Consider the following 12,781-nt stretch of genomic DNA (forward strand, 5'->3'; position numbering starts at 1 on the left):
ACAAAAAAAAATACTTAGCCAATGAAATTGTCTTATTTTTAGTACTACTACTAAACTTTTAGTTAGGGAACAAACTTATAGGAAAATAAAGCTTAAAAAAAAAAAAAAAAATTCCCCATAGAAAAAGCTATTTGATTATCTAATTGTTTCATCTTTACTTCGTATATACTTGGGTTCGAATCGGTAAAGCAAACATCAAATAGTGAAGAGAAAATTTTGAAAGCAATTCATAAGCAAAGTTAGGGGGAAAAAAAAAAAACGAAAAAAGAAAGAAAAGAAAGCAAAAGGGCATTAGGAAAGTTGGAATGGTGTATTTGGCGGCAGGAAATATCCCCACAAAACTGACCTATACATACGCAATATATTTGCTGCTATTAATCAAGCCAGTTGATCAAAACGGTAGGAATAAGATTTACTGGGGCCTGTGTCAAATTCAGGGTCAAATCTATTTTGCTTTCCTATCCTCTCTCTATTCCTCTCTCTCTCTCTCTCTCTCTCTCTCTCTGTGCATATCCACACCTACTTTCTTCAATGCTGTGTGTGCTCCACTCGCTTCAAAATTTCCATTAAATGTACAATTGAGTAGTCTCCACGCTTTCAAAAGAAGAGTGACCCAATTGGATTCCAATATATTGTTCAGAATTCTCAAAAGGGTTTTCAATTTTTTTTTGCTTTTTCCTTTTGTTTGTTTGTTTTTCCAACTTCAAAGTTAGTCCATTAAGAGTGGACATGGCTTTTGCTTCACAGCAAACAATTGGAAACGCTTTGATTGCTTCTCATTTCTTATGGTAGTGTATTTAAAGAATGCCCACTTCAAGACTCAATCTCTTAAAAACTGTCCATCTCTCTCCTTTATCTATCTTTCTCTCTCTTTTGGGAAACTTGTGTATAAATGCATGAACTTCTTAACCTGGTTTTCCATGCATTTCTCTTCATGAGCAGAATTATGGTGCATGAAGAAGAAGAAGAGGCTTGGTTTATAGTTGGGTGAGTGGTTCTTGTTGGAGAAGCAGGGCACGTGCAACTTCAAGCCCCAAACCCCTCTCTTTGGGGCTAGCCAGTAGAATTTTGCACGTGCTCCCCTTCTCCAACATGTGTTTCTCACCCTCCCTACAGAAGCATAATGAATTTTGTACAAGGATATGCTAAATGATAATGGTAGGAAATTCTGCTTTCTTTCACTACCTTATTCCACATTATATATCCAAACTCTTGTACATCTATCTATATATATATATATATCACTTGTCTCTGTCTCTGACTCTGTAGCTTTCTCTCTCTTACACACACATGGAACTTTGCTGAAGTAAAAAATGACAAATTGGGTTTGCGGCTCCATCACAAAAACACAGGAATTCAGCATCGGAAGTGAAGTTTGTCCTCTGTTAGTTCTTTTCTGGGTATATTGTGGACCAGATTATATAGAGTGCATTGTATTTCATGAAAAAAGTTTGTGCAAGTCACATATGGACGTACGTGCTGTTTTATGTTAGTTTCTTTTTATAAATGGAAAAAATAACAGAAAAGCTTAGAGATGATATGGATTGTCTATAGGTGCAGTAAAATGACACCTACTTCTCTCAAACTTACTGTACCAAAGTCACACAGACTCTTTTTTCTCTTTCTTTTGTCTCAGGTTTCAAATTCAAAGACTTGAAGATTTTATATATGTATATATATATATATATTTGTCACTATAATAGCCTGGGAGCCTTCTTCAGGACCACCATACTTTCTTTGGATAGCTGTCTCTAGCTGATTCAATCTGGTCAAGGCCAAAATGAACTTAATGATCCATACGTTCTTTGTTTACCAACTCTGCAATAGCTTAAGCTGTTAAATCTCATCCCCTTGTAAATAAACTGGTTTAAGCAGCAGATTATTTTGATTATCAAGTATATAAACTAGTTTGACATATAAGGAAAAATTAGTCCACAGACTTCATTTTTATCTGAGATAGAGAAAATTTACTACCATGATAATATATGAAACAGACTGTATTGCTTCAAAAACCATTAAATTGGAAGCCATTTTAGAAGAAAAGCTCTGAAGAAAAAGAAGGTCAAGAGTCACTAAATTTTGACTAAAATAACCAGATCAGAAAAGTTGCCACTGTCTTGACCAATTGGGATGATGCAAAACACTGTAGTAATTAGATTAGTTGTACGGACGCAGTTGTAATTATTTAAAAAAAAAAAAAAACACACGTTGGAAGCTGACCCATTTGGCAGAAGCAAGATGGCGAAAGGTTTTGATGATGTTGGCGTAAGCTGACCCATTTGTGTATTAGATTAGGCAGTCAAAAAATAAGAGGTACTTGCAGCTTGCCTTAGAAAGTGGGGGATTCTGCTAGGTGGGTTTTTTTCTCCCCCTCTCTCTCTCTCTCACTCTCTCTTCTTTCTATTTTATTTTTTATTTTTTGATCTTTTTTAACCTTTTGAAAAGGAATTAAGTTTGATTTTTGATAGGGCTTTAGGGTGTTGGAAATTGAAGTGAAGGAAGGAGACAGGAAAGAAATAAAAAAAGCAGTGCCCTGCCACTCCTGCTTTCTGCTGCCACATTGAAGAAGAACCTTAAATTGCAAGCAAAGCTTTAAACATGAGAGAGGCCAAGAATGAGAGAGAGAGAGAGAGAGAGAGAGAGAGGAATATCGGAGAGTGTTTGGACACGCAATGCACAAATCTCAAGGGTTTGAAAAAACAACAATGATTATGTCACATGCCTGGGGGTATTATTTGCACCTGAGGTCAGCCTTGGTTGGTACACATGGTAAGGTTTTGGTTGAGACGGATCGACGAAGGCTAAAATGTCCCAACTTTTTATTTTTATTTTTGGATGAATGTATCCCAACTTGTTAGTCTATAAGAATTGAGGAACAAGTATTTTTGTTCTCAACTTGTAGTATACTTATCTTGCATTTTTGGGTTTTGATCATCGTTTTGTTTGAATTGATGTTTCCCTAATCCTATGTAGGATTGGTAGTCTCTTTCTGTAAATTTTAAGTTAGCTATGCTTTACTAAGATTTGCAAAAGGTTATAGAACGGCATCAAACAAATATTAATTGGGTAAGCCTAAAATAAAAATTAAAAAAAAAAAAAGCCCTCTGTTTCGAAGTGATTGAAAATGAGTGTCCAAAACTAGGCAACTAGTTATATAAATGCATACATTATACCGAACAGGAAGATATATGCAAAAGCAGAACAAAGAAAGAAACTTGTATTAGGCATAAAGTAGTGTCAAATGGGAATTAGATACTTGTGAATTATGATGTTTTAGTTTCATTATGTATATACTGCAAATTTCTACTGCGCATCAGAAACTCTTTATAGAGTTTTAACATTGAGTTTCTAGCGCCAGTAACCTTCCCTCTGAGTAAAAATTTAAAAGTGTTTTTCTAGTGCATCACTTTCAACCCTTCCAGATGAAAATATATTAAAAATCACTAGAAACTCTCTATCCCTTGATTAAATATTACTTTGAAACAATTTTCCAGGAAATTTAAACTGAAGAAAACACAGTACTGTAAGCCTAATGTATTATTCTCCTATTTCACATCCAAACTTTAGTAAAGAAAACAAGCCCTCCTGATAAGAACACCTTCAATGGTCTATCACATCTGGAACCTCCACAGGGTACTGGTGAATCCTATCAGACCAGGCATTTGAACTTCTAGGATTGATCTCTGAGATGCATTTCCAAACAGCACTAGCACATTTGAAACCACTTCCAAAAGCCAACTGCCAAATCCTATCCCTCTTCTTCACTCTTCCTTTAGCCTCAAGGTAACTAAGTGAGTACCAAGTTGAAGAAGAAGATGTATTACCAAATCTATGCAGTGTCATCTTTGATGCTTCAACATCTTCGTCTTTCAACTTCAGTTTCTCCTTAATCATCTCTATCACTGATTTCCCACCTGCATGAATGCAAAAATGCTCAAAAGCCTTCCTGAAATCTGGTACTTCAGACCCATTTTTTCTTGCAGGAGGGTAAATTTTCTTCCACAACACTGATAACCCATATTTGATTTGCTCTGAATATGGCAATACCAATACAGCAAGTATCCGTATATTAGTTTTCAATGCCTCTCCAGCTACTTGTTGGATTGATCTTGACAAGGAAACCCCAGTGAAACCCTCATCATCTTGTTCTTGAACAACACAATTATAGAAACCATCGTTAGCTCCAATATGGGTTCGAACCAGATGTTTAAGTTCATATTTAGCTGTCTTTCTGTCTCTCTTCCGGTTTGAGAGCAAGACTGCAGCACCACCCATCTTAAACAAGCAATTAGCAAGGAGCATAGACTTGACCTTTCCGTGGTAAGCATTTGAACATATAGATTCCATGCTTAGTATCAGAGCCCAGGAATTTTTATGGACTTTGAGGAGGTCTTGAGCCAAAGAAATAGATAGGATTCCAGCACTGCATCCCATACCAGAGAGATTGAAGCTCATGACATTGCTTCTGAAACCAAATTTATTGATGATCATTGAAGCCAAGGAAGGAGTTGGGCTTACAACGCTACAATTGGTGATAAGAATGTCAATGGTTCTTGGGTTAATCTTGTGCTTTTGAAAGAAGTTTTGGACCACAGAAAACAGCACCATTTCAACTTCATCCATTGCTGAATTGAGTGTCTGATTGTTTGGGAATAAAAGGAACCCGGTTGGCAAGTAGGTTTCATTTCCGATGCCAGATCTTTCTATGACTCTAGTCTGGAAATCTATACTCTCCTCACTGAATTTACCCAATCTTTCATTGTATTCTATGAAGGCAGATATAGGAACTCGGGTAGTATCAGGTGGGCGATAACACATGAAGTCAATGAGATAAACTGGCTTTGCTTTGATGAAGAAACATACTGCTGTGGCAATGAGAGCGGTGGCTACAAGAAATTTGAAATGGGTTGCAAGGACAATGGCAACCATTGCATGGCTAAATTGTACTAAACTTAGGATATCCATCTCCAGGTTTAATATCTTAGTTGGATATTTAAAGTATTATTATATGTGTATATATATATATATACGCACATATACATATATGCATGGTGAATTGGTAATTTGTTTTATTCACTGAAGAAGGGTGTTTTCTTTGTTTAGGCATAACCAACGGATGGTTGAAAGGCTCATGCAAAGAAAGTGAGTTGGAAAATCAGCCAAGGAACATGCATTTCTGCAGTAGATATGTAGTAACTGATATTGTGGATATTTTGTGATGGAATTAAGGAAACCAATAAAACCCTGCACTGCCTTGAATTGTTGAAACTGGGGTTAAATTCGTATGTCATAGTATTGTCACCCAAGATTTTTTACTTTAACATTGTTTTATACATATGTTGATGTGCGTGTGTACATACATATATATATATATATATATATACCAATGCAATTATGCTCTAATATTAATTGTTCAGTCCAGAAAACAAAGGTAACCAATGGTAGTATCTTTCATTGAGTTGAATCCCACTGTTAGAATTAATTGCTCATTGAAACCCACCTAATTTTTTCGTCAAGTTGATTTCATGTGCATATGAATAGAGATTGGTGATAAATGTGCAAAATATGCTATCATCAAACAAGAATTGTGATGAAAATCAAACCAGATGCTATTCATTCCTCTAGCCTTCACAAGTTAAACCAAATGCAACCACAGATGACAAGCAGGAGAAATAAGTCTTTTTGGAGCCAAATTGAAATATGGTAATAAGCTTTTTGTGTGAGATGAATTCCAGCTAATGTATTGCTAAGGTTTAGAACACAGGCACTTACTATCTCCACACCGTTTTTCTTTGTTGTAGTTATGGTCACCTCCAATGCCACAGCAACACTTTTACAGAGAAGAAGCATCAAAATCTGTTGATACCAAAATAAAAAAAAAAATTTTAAAAAAAAGGGAAAAAAAAAAAAAAAACCACCAAAACCTCATAAGGTTATGTTTCCCTTTATGGAAGTGTATGAAATGTAGTGAAAGACTCAGCCAAGTTCGAAGCATCGCTGAGTGCAGACTGGAATGCATCGTATTAATTCCCATATCTGATGAAAACATTTGGGTGCTCTTGCCGCAACTCATCAATGGCATTTTGCAGATGGCAATTGTGATGAACAGAAAATTCATTCAGTCCCTTTAGGCAGTGGTATTCATCGTAGGCAGAGGAATCATTGGTTTGGAAACCTGTAAGATATATTGGTGGACACCCTATTGGAAAATTCCTGGGACAACCACAATTGAAGATCCATAGCCCATGACATTCTGAAACCATACAGCTGAGTCATAGTCTTAGCACTTCAGCAAATTAAGTAACTAAAAGAGAACAATACTAGTTGTCTCATAAAAGAATGGTGTACTTTGACAACATCTTTTATGGATTGGACTACTTGAGAAACCATGTCGATTAATGGATTTTTGGCCTTGTATAATGCAAAGTTGTAATCGTTTCCACCAATCTTTCCCACCATGAACAGAGAGTGCTTAAGCTTCTCAGCACAGTCTATCAAAGTAGATGGAGAATGAGTGCATATTGAATTCTTATGTCATGGACACATGTATATGAACCAGAACCAATTGAGATACTAACCTGTAGCATTGTAACAGATTTAAATGAAATGTGTATCCATCCACTCTAGTTGTATACTGAGAGAGCTGTTGGTCAATGGGGAAGACACGTTCATTTGTGCAAGGTTTTTTGTATTTGTCATTGTATATATACATGTTTATCACATCAATCAGTTGCATTCATATTGGTCTCTAGGTCTCTATTTGGGAAGTGTCAGGCTTGATGGAGATTTGAAATCCCAGAATGTATGAGTGATTTACAGAAGATCTGTTGATACTAATATGGAGATTTGAAATCCCAGTATGTATGAGTGATTTACAGAAGATCTGTTGATACTAATTCTCACAACTTAGGAAAATAGGATGGAAAATGATTTCTCCCAAAAAGTTGTCATTTGAGATTCTTGGGAACGAATTGCTTAAGACAACCAAAAAAAAAAAAAAAAAAAAGAAAAAAAGAAAAAAGGTTCCTTGGAAAACGGAATCCCAAAAATCAGTTTCCTTCAAAAATTTGGACACTTCCCAACTGGCTACTTTTATAACTTTTATGGTTTTAAAACCAGTACTGCTCCAATAAGCTTCCCTCCAAAAAAGAACACATTTCTCTGTCCATTATTCTAGTTACAACCTACAAGGTTTGTTGGACAAAGCATGCTATCCTATGTAACCACCCCTCACACGGCTGGATCATGGATATTTGTGAGACCTAAGCCATAAAACCATTAAAGAATCTCAGACTGTCTCCACTGGCACATTTGAACCAGGGATGGAGGCAACATGTTTGGTTTATGTAGGAGGGTCAAACTTTGTGACAAGGATAATCCAGTTAGTATCTATATACCTGAGTCAAATCCCCCATCAAAACTGCTCACAAATTTCAAATATGTGATTGTGTCTAAAACTTTGTAACAAGGGTAACGATGATATAGTGTCAGTACTGCAGTTGAATCCCACCATTAGAGTTTGTTCATCAAACCAACCTAAAATTTTTGTGTCAAGTTGATTTCATATGTATATGAAATTATAACATTTAAAAAAAAAATGACAAATGTGCAAATGTTTGCAATCGTTAAACAAGAATTGTTTGAGCATGCTATTATTAGCCCCTGATCAAATTCAACTAGACTGTACTCATTCCTCTAACCTTCACGAGTTGAAACCAAACTCAAATACCACAGCAAAGCTGCCGTAAGAAATCTTGTATGAGCCAATGTGAAACATAGTAGTAAGCCTTTTGTGTGAGATGAACTCCGTCCCATATAATGTGTTGGTCAGGGTTAGAACACACTGGTACTCCACTAGCTCCACATGGTTTTGCTCTGTTGTAGTTATAGTCACCTCCAATGCCACAGCAAGACTTTTGCAGAGATGAAGCATCAAAACCTGTTTATCTCAAAATACATATAAAAAAACCATCAGCAACACCCTTTATGAAAGTGTATGAGGTTTAACAAGAGTCTCACCTAAGTTAGAAGCATGACGGAGTAGCCACATGAATGCATTGTAGTAATCACCATATTTGATGGTAACATTTGGGTGCCCTTGCTTCAACTCATCAATGGCCTTTTTGAGATGATCATTGTGATAAATTGAAAGTTCATTCAATCCCTTTAGGCAGTGATACTCATCATAAGCAGAGGAATCATTGGTTTGGAAACTTGTAAGGTATATTGGTCGACACCCAGTTGGGAAATTTCCCGGGACAACCACTCTCAAAGCTCCATAACCAAGGACTTTCTGAGACTATGTAGTAGAAAATCATAGTTTTGAAACATTTCTTCAGAGCAAATAAAAGGCAAGAATACTAGTTGTTTTTTGTTTCATAAAAGAAATGTACTTTGAGAGCATCTTTTATGGCTTGGACTACTTGTGGAACCATGTTGGCGGCCTCCTTGATGGTTTTTTGGCCTTGTAAAATTGCATAGCTATAGTCATTCCCACCAATCTCCCCCATCATGAACAGAGAACTCTTAAGCTTCTTAGCACAGTCTATTAAAGTAGATTATTGGACAAAGTATTTTGAATTTCATGTCAAGGACAGAAAAAGTGTATATAAATTGGAAAGAAATGGAGAAACTAAACCTCTAGCACTGAAACAGATTGAATTGAAATGGGTATCCATCCACTCCAGTTGTATATTGAGAGAGCTATTTGTCATTGAGGAAGATATATTCATTTCTGCAAGAACATCAATAGGCAAAGCTGTAGAACCAGCCACTGCAAAATTCACTCCTAGAACTTTACTGAGATGTGCATCTTTGTTCAAGTAAGGATCAAGAAAACGAAGCCCGGCTGCAAATGCTGCAACAAACAACCGCACGGATTTATGCAAAATGAGGTAATTAAGCAAATCCCGGAATTTCTTTTGTTAACATCTCGAAAGGGAAGCAAATATGATTCGTTTCAGAGTTCATAACAATGTAATCTATCATCAACAAGCCATTGGAGCACCGGCCCGTTGGTTTTTTGAAGAAAGTTTGTCCATATGGGAGCCTAGCGAAACGAGAAGCTGGGTTTTGAATAATCAGATTGCCTGTGTCAGATAATGAATCACCCAGTTGGTATATTGCATTGAAGTTGCAGGGCCTGAGTGGTTTCTGGGTGTTGAATGGACAGGGAAGATGAAGAAGAAGAGAGAAGGAGACGAGTATGAGAAGCAGAGAATGGACTGGTGTGGTGGCAGCCATCGTTGAAGGCTGATGGAGAAACAAGCACCTTTTTTGATCAGGATCTTCTGTACCCTCTCTCCTCTCACTCGGTGTCTCACTCCCTGTTGACCAACTAACAATTGCCACATCGTTTAAAGCATTTTCAAAGTCAACGAAAGTCTTTTTACATATAGGACCAAATATTAATTACAAATTTTAATTGAGTGTAATGATCGTATTTATCCTGTTAATGTTGGTTTTTGCATTTGAGAGATCATCAAGATCTGGAATTGAGAATAAAATTCGAACTTGCTCTGCCCCCATCAATTTCTCTTTTTGACTTCTTTTTTTTTTTTTTTTTTTCAATATAAAATTTGATTCTTTTGAAAATGATTTTGGACTCACGTCCCAAGTACATGATTTTGAACTCGGAGGATACTTTGCAACTTAGATAACTTTTATGTTTTTCTTGTTTATTTTGTTATTATTACTTTTTTTTAAACATCAATACATGAATTGTTATATATGATGACAAAAAGAAAAAAGTTTATCAAAATAAGCTTCATTATAAATGATTTGAAATGTTTTCAATTTGGTCTACTTTTTTGTTCTTTAATATTGTAGCTAGTTTGTTTAAATCTATAATTAGTGAAAAACTTAAACTATCATAATTTAACTATCATTTAAATCACAAATAAATTATACAGAACTAAAGGAGGACCAAGCTTTTGAAACGGGGTGAGAAGAAACAAGTTTGGTTTATATAATAAGACTGGACTTTGTAACAAGAACTGCACCACCAGTTTCAAATATGTGAACGTGTCTAGCAATTGTTTTGAGTCAAATTTCAAGCAAAAAGGTAACTCAGTTCTCCTCGAAAGATTATCATATTTTGCTACTATTTGCTAAAAAATGTGTTTATTAGCTTCTAGTCAAAGTTAACCTCCAGTTATCACCCATTCCACCAGCTTTACTTAAAACCACAAAACTCAGACACCACAACCAAGCTGGGGTAAGAGGTTCCTTATGAGCCAAGCTGACATGTAGTTATGAGTCTTTTGAGTAAGATGAATTCCATCCCAGCTAATGTGTTGGTCAGGGTTAGAACAAACTGGCACTCCACTAGCTCCACATATTTTTGCTGAACTGAAGTTATAGTCACCTCCAATTCCACAACAAGATTTTTGCAGAGAAGAAGTATCAAAACCTGTTTATTTCAAAAGTAAGAACCAAAAAAAAAAAAAAATATATATATATATATATATCCCATCACTGCGAAAACCTCTAAAGCTTTTGTTTCCTTTGAAAATTTTATGAGATGTAGAGAGAGTGACTCACCCAAGTTGGAAGCATGGTGGAGTACCCACAGGAATGCACTGTAGTAATCTCCATATAAGATGGTAGCATTTGGGTGCTCCTCCTTCAACTCTTCAATGGCTTTTTGAAGATGGTCGTTGTGATAAATTGACAATTCATTGAATCCCTTTAGACAGTGATATTCATTATAGGCAGAAGAATCATTGGTTTGGAAAGCTGTAAGGTAATATGGTAGACACCCATTTGGGAAATTTCCTGGGACAATCACTCTCGGAGCTCCATAGGCAAGGATTTTCTGAAACCATGTAGCAGAGTCTCATAGTTTTCAATATTTCTTTCACAGCAAGCAAATAAAAAAGAAGAATACTAGGTGTTTGAGAAAAGTAAAAAAAGTACTTGGACAGCATCTTTTATGGCTTGAACTACTTGGGGAACCATGTTCATGGCCTCCTTAATGGTCTTTTTGCCTAGGAAAAGACCAAAGTCGTAATCGTTTCCTCCAATCTCTCCGACAATAAATAGAGAACTCTTAAGCTTGTTTTCACAGTCTATCAAAGTTAGATGGAAAATGTATGTCAAACTTAGGATTTTAATGCCATAGAAAAAGATGTATATGAATGAGAATGATTTGAGATTCTAACCCTTAGCATTAAGACAGATTGACTCGAAATGGGTATCCATCCAATCCAGCTGTAAGTTGAGAGAGATGTTGGTAAATGGGGAAGATATGTTCATTTGTGCAAGAACATTAACAGGCAAAGCAGTAGAACCAGCCACTGCAAAATTCACTCCTCGACCTTTACCGAACAATGCACCTTTATTCAGGTATGGATCAAGTAAAGGAATTCCAGCTGCCAGTGCTGCAACAAACAGAAACAGATTCTGAAATGTTAGCTAAGCACATTCAGGAATTCTCAAACACAAGTTGCTAGTAGACAAACTACTTCGAAAAATGTTCCAGTCCTTAATACAGATATTCGGTAAACATTCTAAATAAAGTCGAAATTGTTTAGTGGGATATCATAGATTTTCTCAGGTCAATTACAAGGATAAAAATTTTTTCTGAAAAAATCAAGATATCAGTTATTTTCTAAATATTAAATATTTCTTAAAAATAATTTTTGGACGGCATTTAATTATGGATGTGCATCAACTCTCCTATATTACAACAGAGAAAAACAGAGCATTCCCAAATAACCTTTTCTTTTTTCTTTTTTAACTCACAAGTTTAGGATGAAAAAAGCGGGATTATATATAGAAAATTAACAATATTAGTTTCATCTCTAAACCTGACGATCTTCCTAGAAAATTGGGTTACTTGTTATTAAATTAACAGAACAAAGACTTATTAAGAAATATCACTTTGAATAATAGAGATAACAGAATATGATACTCTTTAAAAGTCTAAATAAAGTTTGCCAAGTTGGTCACGTGCGTCTAATTTACTCTTTTGCTAAAGCACTGTTTCTAGTTCTACTGAAGCAACTATATTCTTTATCGTTTTGGAATAAGAACCAAAAATGAACTAACAGAAAAACAAGTTAAAGTAATATACTCAATTCATTGATTAAGAAGCATCAAAAAGGAAAAATAACATTCATTTTCATACCGAAGTAATCTATGATCAACAACCCATCTGAGCACCGCCCGGTAGGTTTCTTGAAGAAAGTTTCTCCATAAGGAAGCTTAGAGGAAGGAAAAGCTGGGTTTTCAATAATCAGATTGCCAGTGTCTGATAAAGAATCACCAAGTTGGTATATTGCATTGAACTTGCAGGCCTCGAGCGGTTTCAGGGCAATGCATCGATAGGGAAGATGAAGAAGAAGAAACAAGGAAATGGGTAGGAGAAGCTGAGAAAGGACTTGGGTAATGGAAGCCATTAATGTTGATGAAGAAAGACACAAAAGCACTTTCTTATACCGTTTAAGTTTTTAAAAGTGGTGCATGCAGAAAATAAAACTGAAAAAAGAGAAATGAGGATCAGTTTCTTTTGTTTTTGCATTAATTACTAGTTCAATTTTCTGCAGTTTGATATTTACAACAACAAAGGTTTGTGAAAAAGAATCATGATTTTTTCTTTTTCTTTTTTTTGTTTTTGGGTGACAGAGTGGGCAAGGCCAAAATTAGTACGGTAACTAAATGAAATACAGAGGAATCTTAGTTTGACCACCAAATAAGCAACCTACAACTTAGCATAAATATTATTTATTTATTTTTTTATATTGACGGTGGAAGATTCAAATTCAAATCATTATCTAAG

At 35.6% G+C, this 12,781-nt stretch overlaps 3 protein-coding genes across 3 annotated transcripts; all 3 read right to left on the reverse strand.

Moving 5' to 3' along the window:
• Nucleotides 1–3,242: 3,242 nt before the first annotated feature.
• On the reverse strand, nucleotides 3,243–7,278 carry LOC132799226 (3-ketoacyl-CoA synthase 7). The gene has a single exon (XM_060811690.1). It carries the CDS (start codon nucleotides 4,963–4,965, stop codon nucleotides 3,601–3,603), a length of 1,365 nt encoding a protein of 454 aa, XP_060667673.1. The 5' UTR covers nucleotides 4,966–7,278; the 3' UTR covers nucleotides 3,243–3,600.
• A 255-nt stretch (nucleotides 7,279–7,533) lies between these two features.
• On the reverse strand, nucleotides 7,534–9,320 carry LOC125420856 (GDSL esterase/lipase At5g03980-like). Its single transcript, XM_060811691.1, has 4 exons — nucleotides 8,639–9,320; nucleotides 8,394–8,545; nucleotides 8,020–8,293; nucleotides 7,534–7,939 (listed from the first exon to the last, which is right to left on the reverse strand). The coding sequence occupies exons 1-4, from the start codon at nucleotides 8,730–8,732 to the stop codon at nucleotides 7,722–7,724; spliced, it is 738 nt and encodes a 245-aa protein (XP_060667674.1). The 5' UTR covers nucleotides 8,733–9,320; the 3' UTR covers nucleotides 7,534–7,721.
• Nucleotides 9,321–9,894: 574 nt separating this feature from the next.
• Nucleotides 9,895–12,611, reverse strand: LOC107411820 (GDSL esterase/lipase At5g03980-like). Its single transcript, XM_016019490.4, has 5 exons — nucleotides 12,131–12,611; nucleotides 11,163–11,381; nucleotides 10,918–11,069; nucleotides 10,543–10,816; nucleotides 9,895–10,411 (listed from the first exon to the last, which is right to left on the reverse strand). The coding sequence occupies exons 1-5, from the start codon at nucleotides 12,399–12,401 to the stop codon at nucleotides 10,194–10,196; spliced, it is 1,134 nt and encodes a 377-aa protein (XP_015874976.2). The 5' UTR covers nucleotides 12,402–12,611; the 3' UTR covers nucleotides 9,895–10,193.
• Nucleotides 12,612–12,781: the final 170 nt, after the last annotated feature.

This window comes from Ziziphus jujuba, chromosome 10, assembly GCF_031755915.1.
Source record: "Ziziphus jujuba cultivar Dongzao chromosome 10, ASM3175591v1".
NCBI lineage: Eukaryota > Viridiplantae > Streptophyta > Magnoliopsida > Rosales > Rhamnaceae > Ziziphus > Ziziphus jujuba.

Excerpts from the sequence above, each read along its gene's own strand:
- LOC107411820 (XM_016019490.4), bottom strand. The coding sequence starts at position 12,401 with ATGGCTTCCATTACCCAAGTCCTTTCTCAGCTTCTCCTACCCATTTCC. Across the intron at positions 11,070-11,162 it reads AATCTGTCTTAATGCTAAGG|ACTGTGAAAACAAGCTTAAG; the intron begins GTTAGAATCTCA and ends TAACTTTGATAG. Across the intron at positions 10,412-10,542 it reads CCACCATGCTTCCAACTTGG|GTTTTGATACTTCTTCTCTG; the intron begins GTGAGTCACTCT and ends TGAAATAAACAG.
- LOC125420856 (XM_060811691.1), bottom strand. The coding sequence starts at position 8,732 with ATGAATATATCTTCCTCAATGACAAATAGCTCTCTCAATATACAACTG. Across the intron at positions 8,294-8,393 it reads CCATAAAAGATGCTCTCAAA|AAAGTCCTTGGTTATGGAGC; the intron begins GTACATTTCTTT and ends ACATAGTCTCAG. Across the intron at positions 7,940-8,019 it reads CCGTCATGCTTCTAACTTAG|GTTTTGATGCTTCATCTCTG; the intron begins GTGAGACTCTTG and ends TGAGATAAACAG.
- LOC132799226 (XM_060811690.1), bottom strand. The coding sequence starts at position 4,965 with ATGGATATCCTAAGTTTAGTACAATTTAGCCATGCAATGGTTGCCATT.